The 18,872-nt window shown below is 38.3% G+C and overlaps 1 protein-coding gene across 1 annotated transcript; it reads left to right on the plus strand.

Moving 5' to 3' along the window:
* The first annotated feature begins 282 nt into the window (after window positions 1–282).
* LOC308253843 (uncharacterized protein C5orf34 homolog) lies at window positions 283–18,568 on the plus strand. The gene is made up of 13 exons (XM_080679615.1): window positions 283–553; window positions 2,479–2,712; window positions 2,856–2,945; window positions 5,263–5,906; window positions 7,982–8,083; window positions 9,219–9,342; window positions 12,457–12,548; window positions 13,463–13,532; window positions 14,155–14,322; window positions 14,842–14,936; window positions 16,319–16,417; window positions 17,225–17,265; window positions 18,172–18,568. The coding sequence occupies exons 2-13, from the start codon at window positions 2,518–2,520 to the stop codon at window positions 18,360–18,362; spliced, it is 1,911 nt and encodes a 636-aa protein (XP_080535741.1). The 5' UTR covers window positions 283–553; window positions 2,479–2,517; the 3' UTR covers window positions 18,363–18,568.
* The last annotated feature ends 304 nt before the right edge of the window (window positions 18,569–18,872 follow it).

Consider the following 18,872-nt stretch of genomic DNA (forward strand, 5'->3'; position numbering starts at 1 on the left):
ACAGCTTTATTGAGGTGTAACTGTCGGTTAGATTACTTAAATAAGCGTCACTGCACTGACACGCCCGCGCGGGGAGCTCGCCTGACCCTCACGACGCTCGAGCCACAGGTTTCACCACAGCCGGGACGGACTGGGTCTGTGTGGGGCACCGGAAGTAAACCCGGAAGAGGAGTGGACCAGATTCTGGGTCGGGACCCTCTCCACCTAAACGCCTTCCCTATTTCCGGTTCCTCCCTTCTCCGAGCGCAGCAGGGGCGGGACTTCCGGCCTGGCTGGTCCCGTGGGGGCGGGAAGGTTTGAATCACTGTTTGACTGTGTTTTCTCTCCCGGGTCGTCGCTAGCGCTCCCCCTGCTCAGCTACTCAGACCTGGGACCTTATTGCCCTGCGGTTGTGATTGTTTTTCATCGAGCAACTTCACTTGTTAAAATTAAGAACAATTCCTCGAGAAGCAGCCGTGGGCAGGTGCAGACGCTGCGGTTCGAGCCACTTGGCAAATCCAAGCGCAAGGGCCGTTGATGGGCCTCGTTTCCACGACTTTTCAGCTCAACTGCTGTAAGTTCAAAACGTTGGTTGCTTTGGTGAATTTTTCATTGTAACTAGATAAGGCATTTTGGAAAAGTCAGGTTCCCACTGATGTCAAGAACAGACTTAAGGCTTTTTGATCGTTAAACAGACATAACGTGCTGAGTGTTGAAAACAAACAGGAGTAAGACAGTTGTGGCTGGAAATGTGGACTGGGGCGGATTTATGATGTGCCAGGAACTTTTTATATTCTGCTGTTTCTTGTGTATGCTTTTTATTTTTTTAAAAAATCACACCTCATTAGGCTGTTTATAAAAAATAAATAACTAGGCCAAAAATAGACACATTTTCCCAATTATTATCAGAAAATGTTTTCTTCCTTTTTTATATGCATCTGTTTATTTGTCTTTTTGGTCCCTGAAATAGCAAGTAGACATCATATATACAGGGTGTCCCCCCAAAAAATGTATGCACTCCTTAACAGCTGATAGCTCAATTTTGAAACTGAAATGTGTTTTAATAAACACTGCCTTTATAATTATTCAAAGTGTTTGCATACATTTTGGGGGGACACCCTATATATGGCTATGAATATTTATTGCCATTTAACAAGTATGTAAGCAAGTGATGTAAAGAGGTTGGTATGGGCTGGGTTGTGGAAAGTTACCTATGACAGCAATACTGGAAATGGATTGGAGGGGGAAGAAGCTGGAAAAAGGTCCCAGACAGTTGCAGGAATTGAGGGGGGAGTGAATGGCCTGAAGCAGAAAGGGAGGAGCCAGGTTCATGAGAGACAAAATCAACAGGACTTGTTATAAGAGTGTGGAGGGCAAGAGAATGAGAAGTCAAATATTGCTAACATTGAGATTCCATTAACTCAAACTGCACATCCAAGAAAAGCAAGATTTTTACAATTTACTTATTCATTCATCATTAAGTAAATCTTTGTTCCACCCTTATTATTTGCCAAGTATATATGCCAGGGGTACAACTGTGAATAAAACAAATGAAGTCTCTGTTCTGATGTAAGTTTATATCCTAGTGGGAAAAGACCAAAAAAAAATGTATAAATAAAATCAGTTCTAACAGTGATAGATGCCTTGAAGGAAGAAGATGACATGGATAAAAAGTGACTGGGAGATGGTTGGGAGCAACTTTTATTGAGCTTCTATAAAGTGACATTCATAATACTAGGTACTGTCACATGTGTTGTCATTTGATCCTCACAGCAATCCTGTCACTATCCCCATTTTACAAATAAGGAAACAAAGGAGCTGAAGCTTATAGCTCGTAAATGGTGGCTTTGAATGGAACCCATCCTCTAATTCCATTTCCATACCTATATGGAAAGCATAGGTGAAGATACAGAGTCACTTTAGAGTGGAGAAGAGGAAATTGAAACAAGTGAGATGAGGATGAAACTAAGACCTAGGAGGTTAATTAGCGTTTTCAGTAGCGACATGAAGATACTTCTTTAATGCTGGGCTAGGGACAAAAATCCAGGTATAATGTATGCTTTTCTTTTAGACCTAATAGTTACTTTTGGTCTGCCCTTTCCATGTATTACAAATGATTTGCTGTATTCTTATTGCAAAGGTGGAATTTGCTTGTTATTCGAAATGAGATACTAAATATATAATTTTCTGAAATTGAACTTCAGGAGAAGTAAAACTACTAAAATTATACAGGCAGTTATAACTTGGTGGACGGTCTTCTCCCTCTGTGTGATGTTTCCACCCTGGAGTAAAGCCTTAGGGGGTTACTGGAGGCACTCTGTCAAGGATGTTAATTTCAAATCATTTAAGTGTGTCCAGTAAGATAAATTTTTCTCCAGCAAAAGTAAATGCAACGGCAGTATGTTTTACTTATGTTCTTAGAAAATGCACCAGCTTATTTGGATAGAACTTTTGTACATAAAGAGAACTATTTGTGCTATTGTTCCCTATTTCTCTCAGTCTTTGCCTTGGAAGGACATTTTATCCATAGTCATAGTGATGGCGGCTGAAGTGCGAATGGTGCTTTATGAAGACGATTCCGTGCAAGTACAATATGCTGATGGCTCCAGACTGCAGCTTTCTCCCTGTGGCTCTGAATTTTTATTTGAAAAGGCACCTCCTGTTTCAGCACATCCTTTGGAACAACCAGAAAGAATTCGTCAAAGGACACACTTTGTTATTAGCACTTACCGAGTACGTAAAGATGATGCAAACACTAACTACTCTTTCAGTGTTGTTGAGGTGGACGGAATATGGAAGTAATGGGGATGCAGGATTGCTTCATTCTAAATGGATTTTCAGTCATTTTTTAAGATTACATTTGTATCTTTTTGTAGGAGCAACTACAGAGAGCCCTAGATTTTCGAAACTCTTTCGCCACTTGCCCTTTTTTATCTGAAAACATTATACCTCCTGAAAGAAAAAAGGTAATTTTTTAAAACTAATTTTTGTAAGATTTGAGGACAAGCAATTAGAAATAGTTAGCCTTTTTCTTCATGACACTTGGGAATAGACATGTTGCTGCGGAATGAATGCATAGTCACTTAGCATTCACCACACTAGAGTTCTCATGTTTTGTATACTGATTGAGACACAGAAGTTACACAATTCATTACCCTGTCTTTTTCTTTGTAGCTAAAGATTCTATGTAGAGCTTTTCAGGTTGGTGACTTTTTCATTATTGGAGGTGTGAAAATTAAGAAATTATGTGGATATTTTTAGTAGCTTATGTATATTTATCTGTTAATGTGTAATAGAGATATGTAATTACTTATGGGTATGCAAATTTTATTCTTTTGCTTATACTCTATTTTGAACTTTAGGGAATAATAATAATAACTATCATTTATTGAGGGTTTACTGTGTGCCACGAACTGGGTGTGATATTAAAAATATTTGCTAGCACCAGTATGCCTTGGGTACCTGCTGATCAAAATGGGAGTCCAACCAGTCAGAAAAGGTATATTGGCTGGATACAGCTCCTTTTGGCAGGAGCTAAGTCTCAGAGTTTCCCTAACTTGTCCATAGAAAGTTTCTTAGTGGCAAAGTCAGGATTTGAACCCCGTCTGTGTGTCTATTAACCACTTTCTGCTACTGTCATGATGCTTGCCTGCCTGTTGAGTGGTTTTCTATTACATTGTCTCATGACAAAGAAGCCTTGAAAAATTGTAAGCTGGAACTTGGTCTATAAGGCTGTTTTCCCACTGTTTCTTTTGAGTGACTATTCATTGAAAATGGGTATGTTGCTGCTGATGCTGCAGTTGGGTTATCAGATCGTATAATTCAAGAAGATGGAACTTTTTGAACCATCATCCTTACAGACCAGCTTTACCATCAATGAATAATGCCCTTAATTTTAGTGTACTGACATAGCACTGTAAATTTAAGAGGCTTTCCGACAATGGTTTTTGTAAATTTCAAGTTTTATATAAATGGAAGTTGAAATGTATAGCTTTGGGCAAGATTAACTAATTAAGAGACTTATTTGATACTGTTATTTCTACCTTACATGAAAAGATGCATCAGGTACTGTTACTGTTACGAGTCTGTTTGCTATTGATCAGCATCCATATTTACCTTTGAGTAATTCAGTTTTTAAAAAGGTTACTCTTGCCCAGCCCACGTGGCTCACTGGGTGAGTGTCAACCTATGAACCAGGAGGTCATGGTTCGATTCCCTATCAGCGCACATGCCTGGGTTGTGGGCTTGATCCCCAGTGTGGGGCGTGCAGTAGGCAACCGATCGATGATTTTCTCTCATCATTGATGTTTCTATCTCTCTCTCTCTCTCCCTTCCTCCCTGAAATCAATAAAAAAATATACACTGAGTGGCCATTTATTATAATCTCTGAATGCATAATAATTTGGCCACTCAGTGTATTTGTATCTCAAATGGGTACCTAGACTTTTGCTGAAGATCAACCACCTATTTGCCCTGAGCTTTTTATCAGGCAGTGCAAAGGGGAAAACTGATCAGGTGCACGATTTGTAGTATCTTTGATATCAAATAAATGAGGTACTCAAGAGAAGTACACTGAGTGGCCAGATTATTATGCGTTCAGAGATCATAATAATCTGGCCACTCAGTGTATATTTTAATAAGTTCCTCTTTAAGTCACCTGTAATTTATTGTAGGGTCTGGTGTGCCAGATGCTGTCTAGGACAGGTACTTTAGTCCAGGTCATAGCGCTTTGAGAGAACATTTCCCAAGTGCTGTTCAATCATTCAGTACCATTTATTAAATAACTCTCCCCTCCCCCTTGTTTTGAAACCTTATGTTGTCACATGTAACATTTTAAGATATATTGAATCTGTTTCTGTATTCTCTGGGTTGCCCTGTCAATGATTTTTATGCTAGTTTCATATCATTTGAGTTAATATAGTGCATTATAGTGCTATAGACATTGATAGCCTTTTTGAGAGTAGAATTTTGGGAGGGGCTCAAAATCTAATTATCTCTGATTCATTGTACATTTAAAAAATATGTCTAACACTAGATATACTAGTAATCAGGATGATGTTTTTCTTATATTTTTTTTCAGTGTGTGTTTGTAATCTTAATATCAAATATTCTAGGAAAAGCCATATATAGGCTGACACCTGGCTCTGTCTTTTTCATTCTGTCTAGATGTAAAACACAAAACTTTAAGAGCATTCTTACACAATATGTAGGTATCAGATGTATGGAAAATTTGGTCTGTTAACAGAAAATACTGACCATCTCTTTTCCTTCCCCTCAACTCAGCGTATCCTCATCGACATCCCAGAAGTGAAATGGCCCAGTCTTGATACTGATGGTGGCATGGTATGCCTGCAGAGCGGCACCGTGAAGATACCATCTGTAGATGGTCATGCATACCTCTGTCTGCCCAAATCTCAGCAGGAATTTACAGTACATTTTTTGTGTAAAGTGAGCCAGAAGCCAGGCTCATCTATAGTATTGTCAGGAAAAAATAATCAAGCCCCAAAAGAACAAGTAGGAAAAGCGGACGAAATCCGTGCATATGGAAGTTTACCAGGACATAGACGGAAGAATAAAGAAAACGAACTTCACTGTCAGATCGTGAAACCCAAAGAACCTTCAGAGAAGAAGCCTTGTGGAAACAGAACTGAGGGGAAGGAGGCACTGCCTTCGCCTGGGCCCAAGCACAGCTGTGTCCACGCGTGGGTAGAGCAGCGCTGCTCTGTGGCCTCCTGTCCAGAGGAATGGAAATACCCTCTGTCTTTAGCACTTCGCTTTCATAATAAAATCAGCAATATGTCTGGAACTGACGTAAATATCACCCAGAGTACAGTGTTAACGTCTGCTGCTTCAGAGGAAAGAGGAAAAGAGGTTTCTGTTCTTCCCAGGGCCCTGCTGCTCAGCTGTCCTGTCCCACACCTGCACAGGTAATGGAAGAATGACTTACTTGTTAGATGGTCAGGTAATTTGTCTTTTTAAATCATCTGATACCAGTCATAAGGAAAGTTCATTCAGTTCATCCAAACCTTGTTTAAAACTGATGGTAAATAATTTGCCTAGCAAATGTGTTATTTGTTTCTTAACTCTGTGTTCATGGAATGAATGTTTATGGGAGGCCGACTGTACTAGATACATCGTTAAGCACAGAGACCTCAGAGATGACTGAGACACAGTTCCTGCTTTCTAGGAGCTTAGAGTCCAGTGAGGGTCACTGTCGCTGAAAAGATTATTGTTAAAGTGTGGTAAGGGGTGGCCCAGGGACCTGCACGGACCCCTGTGGGAACATCTGCTGCCACTCAGTGGAGCCTGTTACCATGGTTGCTGGAGTGTAGATCTGACAAGTTTATGATAATGGGTTCTTTCTTTCACACTTGGCCGCTGAGGCCATCTCTGTCTTTGGTTGATGTAAATATGTCCATTGTCAAAGGGGTAGACATGGATGGCTAGGTAAAAACCTTTGACCTCCACTAACAGATGAATAACCTAATGGTGATAGATTTGTAACAGGAACTTTGCATAAGTAGTGCAATCTACACTAATAAAAGAGAAAGATGCAAATTGACCGTGCCTTCGCAACGCCCACCAGCCAATCAGGAGTGAGTATGCAAGTCAACCCAACAAATATGGTGGGTTGATTTGCATATGCAGATGCCGAGCAGCCGGGGGCGGGGCGGAAAGAGGCGGCTCCGGGGCTGGAGCGGAAAGGCAGTGCCGGCAGCCAGGGAAAGGAAGGCCCTTTCTTGCATGAATCTTCGTGCATCGGGCTTCTAGTAATAACAATAATAGCTAACACCAGTGGTCGGCAAACTCATTAGTCAACAGAGCCAAATATCAACAGTACAATGATTGAAATTTCTTTTGAGAGCCAAATTTTTTAAACTTAAACTTCTTCTAACGCCACTTCTTCAAAATAGACTCGCCCAGGCCGTGGTATTTTGTGGAAGAGCCACACTCAAGAGGCCAAAGAGCCGCATGTGGCTCGTGAGCCGTGGTTTGCCGACCACTGGCTAACGCCAAGCACTCAGTATGTGCTAGGCATGGTGTTTCATCCCCATAGTGACCTCATGAGGTAAGGACTGTCTTGTATCATCCCTTTTTGTGGAGGAACTTGAGACACAGAAATGTTAAATAACCTGAGCAAAGTGTTACACTAGTACTTGCAGAATTAGGGTCTGATCCCAGGTAGTCTCTAAGTACATATCTGTTACTCAGATAAAATATGGGAATGGTTTTCAGGCGTGTCATGATTATCTGCTTAAGATAGGGAAATTCAATATTATAAGTATGCATCAAAAGAGATTGATGCTTCTAAATCAACAGTTTTTCAATAACTTGCCAATGGCTCTAGATTGAAATCCATTACCCTTAAACATGGCTTAACAGGCCTTGCATTTCTGGTCCCTTCCCATATCTGTAGTCCTCCACTCACTCACCACTCTACTCTTGCAGGCCCTGGAAAGTTTGCTCAAGCTATCATTTGTGCCTGCTCTGTCTTCTGGCAGGAATACTCCTGCTAACTCATGTTCATGTCCAGGTCTCCGAGTAAGCCTTCCTTCCTGAGGATGGTTATCCCGAAGTCCCTAGACAGGATAAGGTTCTTACACATCCTATAGTGTTCAGTAATTCCCCTTTCTTTATGTCACTAGTTACTGTCTAACATCTCAGTGACCATGTTTGCTTTTTTTGGGTGTTATATCCCCAGTGTATTTACAGTGCCTGGCCCACCATAGAAACTTCAGTAAATATTTGTTGTTCAAATCCTAAATTTTAAAGATTACTAAAATTGTTTAGGTAATTTTGCTGAGATTCAATAGTGAGATTATTGAAAATGCATGGAAAATAAGACTCATTTTAAAATTTAATGTACTTTCATATTTTTACTTTTTTGATCTAATTAATTAAGCAAGGAATAAATCTTATTACAGTCGCACTATTTTGTTGACTTCTCAAGGTAATTTTGTTGAGCAGCCAGAATCCATAATTTGTATTTTATCCTTCACAGGTGGACTTTCTGTGATTCACTTTCACACGGGCAGTCGGATGAAGAGGAATATTCCTACTCTGAACTAGTGAAAGTGGTTTGGTACAAGGGTATTACGTACAGGTAAGGCACCTGTGTTGGAGGTGGAGCCATGTAGTGATGTCACAGGGGAGGGACTAGCCTTGCAGATAAACTACAAGAGAATACAGTTTGCAGGGCCATCATGCTCCTGTGCTTGGTCCTGAGGTTTCAGGTCTCAACACCCTAATTATATTCGGACACACAGGGGTCTTGTTCCTAATTCACATTAATCATATTCGCAAGATTTTTGTGACAGCTCCAAAGCCAGTGAGTTGCTAGTGAATGAGATACGCATGGCAGCTACTTAAGCCACGCCTTCCAAGCATGGGGCATCTAGCTGTCTGAAATAGTCACATCAGAAGGTGCCTGGTGAGCATGGAATAGAGACGTTAGATTCCTAAGGGAGATTTTAGCCTACATTCACTCAGCAGATACTCACTGAGCAGCTGCTCTGTGGTGCACAATTCCATTGAATAATCCTACCTCTCTAGGGACTGGAGCACTAGTGCTGGCCATATGAGAGGTTCACTCTGTACACAGTGCTGACGTGTACTGCGAACTGTTTATTCTCGGGGTCTCCTTTTCCTGCAGGAGGACCCACTCGTTACTGACAACATACTAGTATTTTCCATACATGTTTTAATAAAATGACTTGGCTTATATCTTTATTCCTTATATACCCAATACCTTGATTGTATGTGGCTACTCCAGGTCCTTCTCTTAGGGATAGCTCCTTCTACACATGGCTAATCTCATCATCAGGTATTGATTCTGCTAGTTTTATTATTAAAGAATAATCTTATTTTCAGGTTCTATAGTTGTCATATTTAACTCCTATGCAATGAGCACTGCTTTGGTGACCATTATAGACCAGCCACTGTGATCGGCTGGCGGGGATACCAGGGTAATAAGGCAAGATGCCTCACTTCTGGAAGCTGAGCTTAGTTACTGAAGTAGATAGACCCACCAATTCTGGGTGTTCTATTCATTTTTTTGCCAACAAAAAAATAATTTAGCTGGCTGGAGGAACAGAGTATGAAATTATCCATTTGCTATATAGGTTAAAAAATTATACTACTTTGCCTTTCTTTCTTTCTTTCTTTTTTGGATAACCGACCATATATGTTTTAATCTCAGTTAGAAAAATACTTTTTTAATGATTATTTCTTTTCCATAGACTTACACATAAAAATGTGAACTCAATAGAGATTTATCCTGGAGATGGATCTGTTTTCAAATCAGAAGGAGCTTATTTTGGGAACTATTTTACATACTATTCCATTCAAGAAGGATCAGAAGAGGTAGGCGGACAGTGATATCTCCACTCAAGATTTTTGGTCTATAGCTGTTTCTAAGTAATTGTGAATATATTTGGGAAATTTTATCTCTATATAACATTGCTTGCTACTACTTAGCCTGAACAATCAGTATAACCTTACTGCCAGCATTGGCACAATAACTATTAACCACCTTGTTTTTATTGTACTATCATCCTGTATTCTGTCTTCCATTTACCTAAGCAATTACGTTTAAATCAGAAGTTACATTTCTTCTGTCATAGAATGTATCAATAGGAAATACTAAAACTAGCAGCATTACTTTGAATCAATATACTTCTTTGAATTAATATTTGCCAATTAAAAAGCACATTCTTTTTTTCCTAGCATGTATTGTTTGCATATTTTAAATACCCCTTAACTCCTAAATCTTTATATTCAACTAAAAAGTTGAACAAGATTGTTTCCTGGTGTTGAAAATAGTGAAACATAACATATTTAACATATCAGGTCAAAATGTAATAATGTGGTATTTTGTTAATAACTCTTAATTTGCTCAGTCTGACATTTGACATCACCCATTTAAAGGTATCACCACAGTATCATGTGGCTTTGCTTTGCAGGATGAAATATAAGAAAAGCGTTGTCTTTAATACAGAGTAGAGCATGTAAGTGATAAGATTATCAGAGATGCTAGAGCCTGGGGCGAGTGTGGAATATTGAAAGAAATTAAAGTGCTGTTGTTCAGTAGTTAGAACAGAAATAGAAAATCGGGGGGGGGGGGGGGTGTCCAATTCGGGGCCTATTAGGGGAGCCGGCCAGCAGTGGGGAGGGACCGCGGGAAGTTGGCCAGCTCGGGGAGGGACCGTGGAAGGTTGGCTGTGGGAGCGCACTGACCACCAGGGGGCAGCTCCTGCATTGAGTGTTTGCCCCCTGGTGGTCAGTGTGTGTCATAATGACTGTCAACCAGTTGTCTGGTTGATTGGAGTTGATCGAGGCAGGCCGACGGGTGGGGGGGTTGGGGGGTGGGGGGAGAAGGATTGCGGGAGTATCCTGCATTGAGTATCTGCCCCCTGATGGTCAGTGTATCGTCATAGCAACCGGTCATTCAGGCGACCAGTTGTAATGGTTGCTTAGGCTTTTATATAGAGAGAGTAGAGGCCTGGTGCACGGGTTCGTGCACCGGTGGGGTCCCTTGGCCTGGCCTGCGCCCTCTCGCAATCCGGTCCCTCGGGGGATGTCGGAGAGCCAGTTTCGCCCCGATCCCCACAGGCCAGGCCAAAGGACCACCAGTGCACGAGTTCATGCACCAGGTCTCTAGTAGTGATTATAAGACACTCTTAATTATAAGATGATTCCAAATTTCAGAGAGATTAAATTGTAAAAATAAGTATTTTAGAACTGATGCAATAGGTAGGATAGCTGAAAGAGAAGAACACTTAGGGAACTCAGTGTCCAGTAGAGAAAGACATAAATAATTAAAATGTGTTGTCTTGAGTGCCTACCATGTGCTAAGCACTCTACTAATAAATGCTAGGGATACCGAGGTAAGCAAAACAAATACAATCCCTACCTTCATGGAGCTATCTCTATTCTAGAAGGGAAGACAGACATGAAGTGAAAACTAAATGAAAACCAAGAAGCCGGAGAGAGGGCACTGTGCCTGTGGACATAACTAGGGGATTTCACCCTGTCTGTGGGACCTCCACGTGGCTTTCCTGAGACTGAAGGGAAAGTAGGAGTTAGTCAGACCCAAGGAGGTCATGGAGGAGGGAACCGAGTAGAGGGAACAGCATGTGATAATTGACATACCAGAGGTAAATACAAAGTAGAGAAGAAAATGCAAATTTTGATTTGTTAAAATTGAGGTGTTTGTGATATTCAAGTATACAGTCCAGGATAAAAGGACAAAGATTACTTTTTGAGTATCTACTATACTAAATTCTGATGGTAAAGTATGGGCTGTTCTCTCTTGTGGTTCAAAACAGATCTCTGCTACCTTTTAGTCCTCAAGCCTTATTTTCCTCATCTAAAAATAGGCACCTAGCACATATTTATTCAATAAATATTAGCCATTGCTATTATAATTATTATGAAGGAGCTTTGAACCTTGTGGAAATAACCAAAGAAGAAATCAGGAAGCCAGAAGAAAAGGCTGCAGACAGAGTCCTGGGAAACACTAGCATTAAAAAGTCTAAGAAAGATGCCGAAACCGGTTTGGCTCAGTGGATAGAGCGTCGGCCTGCGGACTGAAGGGTCCCGGGTTCGATTCCGGTCAAGGGCATGTACCTTGGTTGCGGGCACATCCCCAGTAGGAGGTGTGCAGGAGGCAGCTGATCGATGTTTCTCTCTCATCGATGTTTCTAGTTCTCTATCCCTCTCCCTTCCTCTCTACAAAATATCAATAAAATATATTTTAAAAAAAAAAGTCTAAGAAAGAGGTAATTCAGAAAGAATAAGTTTTTATAATTCAAGAAACCAAGACTATAAATAATATTGTCTTCCATAAACTTTAGTAATAGTTATTCCATTAGTAAAATATAACAAAATGATAGATTCATTCAAGTAAAACAATTTTTTGATGTTTAGGTTTTGGGGTTTTTTGATCTAAAAGGAAAAGCTTATGTGATGTTTCCTGCTAATATGTAGGAAAATTTGTTTGTAACCGCGTTAATTTTTTAAAATATATTTTTATTGATTTCAGAGAGGAAGGAAGAAGGAAAGATAGAAACATCAATGATGAGAGAGAATCATTGCTCACAGACCCCCTACTGGGGATCAAGCCTGCAACCCGGGCATGTACCCTGACTAGGAATTGAACCGTGATCTCCTGGTTCATAGGTTGACACTCAAGCACTGAGCCACACCAGCTGAGCTTATAACCATGTTAGTTCAAGTATGCCAAGATTTAAACTGGACAGTAAGTTATAGGCTATGAGAATATAACTTTTGAATAGAGAGGAAAAATGGGAAAATGGAAAAGCATCATGAAATACCTTTAGATTATACCTTTTATGACCTTTAAGTTAAAATAACTGCTTCCTTTGTCGCTATGTAAATATATAAATACAAAATAGTTAAGTAATAATGGCCAATGTTTATTATTAATGAGATTTTTCATTTTAAACTAATTTTCAGAGGGAAGAGAAAATGTATTCAGTAAATAATCTTCCTCCAGAGAGACCAGGAAGTCTGTTCTCTGTGTGTTCTCTAATTAAACAGGCCACCAGGTAAGTCCTTCACATTCAACTGAATCAAGGGTTATGTCTGAGCCCTAGCTGGTTTGGCTCAGTGGATAGAATGTCGGCCTGCGAACTAAAGGGTCCGGGGTTCGATTCCGGTCAAGGGCATGTACCTTGGTTGCGGGCACATACCCAGTAGGGTGTGTGCAGGAGGCAGCTGATCGATGTTTCTAACTCTCTATCCCTCTCTCTTCCTCTCTGTAAAAAATCAGTAATTGAATTATTGGATTTATTTGTATAAACTATGTCTAAGCCAGTTCCAATGTAGATTTGAAGGAGCAGATGGGTAATAAGATTTCCTAGGACAGTTTATTTACAACCCACCACTCTCAGACTATGCTAACCCTTTTAGGCACTGTGAATCTATCACCTCATAAAAAGGAGCAACTGAAAATTCTATTTGGAGTCATTTCATTGCTACAAATTCAAGAAATAACCTTAAGTAGGTAAGATTAGCCAAAGGGCCCTAACCGGTTTGGCTCAGTGGATAGAGCGTCGGCCTGCGGACTGAAGGGTCCCAGGTTCAATTTCAGTCAAGGGCATGTACAGGAGGGGATGTGCAGGAGGCAGCTGATCGATGTTTCTCCCTCATCTGACGTTTCTAGCTCTCTATCCCTCCCCCTTCCTCTCTGTAAAAAATCAATAAAATATATTTAAAAAAAAAAAAAAAAGGAAGAGCTTAACATTTATTTAAAAAAAAAAAATAGCCAAAGAGAAACAGTAGTAGTTCCCTTCTAAGAGCTTATTATTTTCTGGAAGGAAATAGGTCTGGACATATTTCAGTGGAAATGAACTTCTTGACTGAGATGTCATACAGCAGTTAGAATGGTTGCTAGAACTGGAAAATGGCCATAATAATTTGCAATTTGCAAATGTTTAAGTTGTGTATTTCATGTTCACAGGATTCTTCAGCACTGTGCCAAGATGAGGCTTTCTTTAAGCCATAACTATCGTATATGCTGCTGGAAAATGGTATCTTAAAATTCTTTAAGCAAGATAATTTTGTTTTTATTGTCTATATTCCTAAATTCAAATTACTTTCATCTAAGTCATGTAAGAAATTCTTTGTAACATTAATATTGATTTATTCAGAAAGATATCCATTTAATAGATAATCGCTGCAAAATGAGGCTTTTGTTTATATTTTATTGTATATAGTTTGGTTTTGCTTCTTTTAAATGGAATGGGAAGGCCATAGGAATTAGTTGGATTTGTGTGTAAAAACATCGTTATTGTAAACACTGCCGTCTTCTACTCTCTTTCCATACTGTAAAAGTACATTCTTTAATGCTGGCTTGGAGGAAGTTATTCTCAGACTTTGATTTCTGTATCTATACTAATTTGGTTTAAGTTTATATGTTGCTGTAGTTCCTGAGCCTTGTCCATGTTCTGTGTAAAGTTCAGAGCAAATGGTGGTTTAATCTGCTTGTAATAGACTGTTTGGGGCATCCACTTGTGGAAAAGTTAAACATACATAAGGATTCTACAATATTCAACTTCTGCATAAGAATCTGAAAGTTGCCTCAGAGTTCATTAATCATTTAAATCTTATAAATGGATAACTCTACTTCCTGCTATTTTTACTTGGTTTTAGGTACCTGGGATAAATGAGAATATGCTGCCTTTGCTTTTGAGAGAATCATTCATACCCAGTGTGGGAAGATTTCTTGCTTATTCTGATGACAAAGTACATGCTATCTTTATAGATGGCATTACTCTAACCCTAAATTGGAAATTTGGCTCTTTTAATGAAAAAAGACAGGTGAGTATACTTCAGACTAAAATCTATTTTGTATTGTTTTTTGTTTTATCTATGGAAATACTGTGGCACTTTTTTTGTTGTCCTTCTATCTCAATTCCTTTTTTTAATCCTCACCCGAGAACATGCAGAGAGAGAGAGAGAAACATCAATCTATGTATCTATACTAATTTGGTTAGAAATTTATATGTTGCCTTTAACATGTGCCCTGACCGGGAATCAAATCAACAACCCTTTGGTGCACGGATGACGCTCAACCAACTGAGCCATCCAGCCAGGTCAATTTGTTTTTTGAAGTATGACATCTTTCAAGAGTTTTTATTGGTCTCATTAGATTTCCTAAAAAAATCAAATAGGTGTGGCAAATATTTATTTTTATAAAGTAACTCTCTACAGAGAGAGGGACTAGTATTTTTTAAATTGTTAAGTTAGAAGAGGGTTTTGTTTGGGTTTTGGGGTGGTTTTGTGTTGTTTTTTTAGTTTTAGAATGATAAAACTTAACTTTCCTCCATGTTTCTTAAGATAAATCAAGGTCTCAACTTAGGTTGGTGTAAGTTAACTTTTCCTGATGGACACGATCAGTTAATTCAGATTGAACACCCCGGACCATATGAAAGGTACTGAAAAGCAATGTAAAAATTATTTTCATTTTAGTAAAAAACTTTTCATTGACAGAGTGGAAACATAAACAATATCTACATATTTTGTTTTAGTTTTTACATGTGGATGTGAATAAAGTCATTTCAACAGGTTTCAGAGTTTACTGTTATATTGGCATCTATACTAACAAAAAAGATGAAGTCAGCTTTATTCATTTCCATTTGTATTTGAAGTGATTTTTCACCATAATGAATATGTTAGATCTAACTGGCTTGCTGGAGAAGTTATTGTCAGATGTGTTAACCAATTAATCCCCTAACCAATTTGAAATAAGGTTTGCAACCACAAATAACTAAACTTCTGTATATTACTATAAAGTAGAAAAAATTAATGATTATTCTTAAAATGGAGATTCTTGAAATCAGCTTTTCATGACTGCTTTCTTTTAGTTTATGTAATACATTTTGTAATAATTGTTGTACTTGTGATGTTCTTAACATTTTAGGATTTTACTTTGAGAATTAGAATGTTCACAAAAGAATTGCTTTGTTTTATTTCAAATTTATTTTTCTGTTGAGCTTTATTGCATTTTGGTCTAAATGCTCCAATACTCATTGCTAGTTTGAATAATTTGCCTCAAAAAGACAGTGTGTATTTAGCAAACATTGCTGTTTGTTTTAGCCAGTCACTTCAGAATAATCATTTTATTAAACTTGATACTTGCTTTGCATATTCGGTGAGTTAATATGTAATTATACGTATAGGTGTGTGTGTGTATATATATATGTATATATATACACGCATTAGTGGGTATTTTCTAGTTTAAATTTTAAAAAGCAGATGCTCACTTAGTCTTATATGTAAACACATGTACATGATAAATTTAATTCATTTATTTGGAAAAACTAAAAGGAGAATTTAGACATTTGAATTTGAACTTTGTTCTCACTCTTAAATCTCATCATTATTAATCATGAATGTGAGTAAATCATTTTCTCCTTGATGAATAATGAAAAAAAGTGCCTTATTTCCAATGAAGCCCTAGCTGGTTTGGCTCAGTGGATAGAGCATTGGCCTGTGGACTGACGGCTCCTGGGTTCAATTCCATTCAGGGGCACATGCCCAGGTTGCGGGCTTGATCCTCAGTTGGGGACCTGCAGAAGGTTTTCTCTCATCATTGATGTTTCCCTCTCTTTCTCCCTCTCCCTCTCTGAAATCAATAAAAAAAGAAGACTTTTAAAAAAGAAGATTCAGAGAATTTCTCAGTAAATGCCTTACTTTAAAATATCCTCTTTATCCTTTTTCCCAAATTGTTTTGATTTTTCAATCATTTTTGAAATTTTTATAAATAGAATACAAGTTCATTTTTCAAATATTTCTTTTAATGTATTTATTCTAGATATGTGTCAACAGTAATATCATGGTGCAGAAGACTGACCCGGACTAGTCAGAGAGAGATGCCCACACATCCTTCATCTTCTGTTCTTGAAGAAAATTGGTATTTGTATTTCTTTTAAATTTAATCTGTGTAGAAGAGCCAACTAATACTCAAAATTAAAATGTCAAATGGTAGGGGAGGAAAGGGCGGGAAATAAAACTTATTTCTCTGTTTGATTAAAAAATAAATGTGGGGGGGGGAGTCAAATGGTAAACTCTAAGACTTTTTTTTCCAAGAAAATATTTTCTTAATTAAATATATTTAACTCTATGTTTTTGATAGCTTAAGATTAAAAATAATTTTTCTTTAATTAGATATCTAATTTATTAGGTTTTTCTGTTTAAAATTCTGACCTTTGTGAAAACAGTCAAGTATGCTTATTTGAAATACTAGAGGCTCAGTGCGTGAGATTCATGCACTGGGTGGAGGGTATCCCCTCAGCCCGGCCTGCACCCTCTTACAATCCAGAACCCCTCAGGGGATGTCCACCTGGGGGATCGGGCCTAAGCCGGCAGTCAGACATACCTCTCACAGTCTGGGACCTTTCACTCCTTACCGCCTGCCTGCTCACTGCTCCTTGGCGCTGCCACGGAGTTGGGAGCCACCACCTTGCACTTGCCAGCCGTTGCACTTGCCAGCCGTGAGCCTGACTTCTGGCCAAGCGGTGCTCCCCCTGTGGGAGCGCACTGACCACCAGGGGGCAGCTCCTGCATTGAGCGCCTGCCCCCTGGTGGTCAGTGCGCATCATAGTGACAGGTTGTTCCACTAGTCCGCAGTTCAGTCGATTTGTGTATTAGGGTTTTTTTTATATAGGCTTGTGTATAAAAAAGAATCAGATGTCTAGCATGAACTTACTTTTCTCCACAGGTGTGTGGCTTCTGAACTTGAAAAGATACAGAAGTTTAACTGTATCCTTTAAACATAATGTATTTTATGTTTAATAAAACATAATTACTCCCTTTCCATTCTAGGTTTAATTCATAACCCTATAGTTTATATTAATCCACACATATATTGTGGAGCTTCAATGAATACTTAAGATATTTGAGAAGTAGCTTGTCTGTAGAAGTTACATGATATTGAAGATTTTTGCATGTTCATCGGTGATATTGACAAGTATTTTTGTTTTCTTATAGTGTCTTTGTCTGGTTGTGGTTGTCAGGGTAATGCTGGCCTTATACTTTGAAAGTTTTCCCTCCTCTTGTATTTTTTTAGAGTTTGGGAAGGATTGGTATTAATTCTTCCTTAAATATTTGGTATAATTCACCATTATCTGATCTGGGGCTCTTGTTTGTTGGGAGGTTTTGATTCCTGATTCAATCTCCTTCTTCTTACTAGTATTCCATCTGTTTAGGCTTTGTTTGATTCAGTCTTGGTAGATTGTATGTTTTTGGAATTTATCAATTTCTTCTAGATTGTCCAGTCTATTGGTATATAATTATAGTAGTCTCTTATGATCCTTTGTATTGTGTTGTATCAGTTGTTATTTCCTCTTTTATTTCTAATTTTATTTATTTGACTTCTTTTTCTTGGTAAATCTAGCTTAAAGTTTTACTGCGATTTTTATTTCCTCCCTTTCACCAAACCTCCATCCAAACACACACCTACATACTCTTTTCTTTTCCCTTTACTCTGGTTTCTTCATCTATGAGGAATAGACTTGATAAGTTCTGAAGTACCAACTCTATTATGAATCCAAAAGATCTTCCCCCCAATGGAGAAATCCTATTTTAATATGAAGTCAGGCTTTCTGACATTAAAAACACTTGTATAATGAAAAATGTGGGCAAAAACTCCTTGACGAAGCAACTTAGTGTTACTGGAGAACAGTGGTGTCCTAAACCAGATTTCTAACAAGAAAAATGAACAGTCTTTTGATTGTAAACCAAACTATTCAGAAACTTTGCTAGAAGAAGTAAATGAAAAGAGAGTATCAGTGGCATTGAAAAGAACCTCTGAAATTATTCAGGATATTGATTGTCTTCTATCAAGCTCTAAAAAGTGAAAAATGAAATTATTACAATATATTATTAAATCTTAAGGATGTTTCAAATCACTGGTATAAAATTACTAGAAACTATTGTACAGATTATTATTCTGTACAATAATCTGAGAAGTGACATTTAACTTTGGATGTATTTTACCTAACATGTAAATTTAAAATGTGTATTTATAAAATGCTTTATTAATAAAGAACTATTTTGAAATTTTGAACTGTTTCTTATTTCAGGTTTATGAGAAAAAAATTTATAAACATACAGCTTTATCTTGTGAAGCATTGACTATTAATCAAGGATTTTTAAAAAATGCAGTATTGTGTTCATTTGTCATTTGCTGTTTAGTCTCTCTATTCCAAACATTTTTTCAATTGAACTATGAGAAGAGAATTAGATTTTTAAAAAGAAAAGTAGGTAATATTGCTCCAGGCTAAGAACCAAGTACTTCAGCAACGACTAAATGTCATTTGAACTGTCTCGGGAACCAGGTATGTTCATTTCTTTTGAACAGCTGAAAA

Source organism: Plecotus auritus (assembly GCF_963455305.1).
Source record: "Plecotus auritus genome assembly, chromosome: 7".
Taxonomy (NCBI): domain Eukaryota; kingdom Metazoa; phylum Chordata; class Mammalia; order Chiroptera; family Vespertilionidae; genus Plecotus; species Plecotus auritus.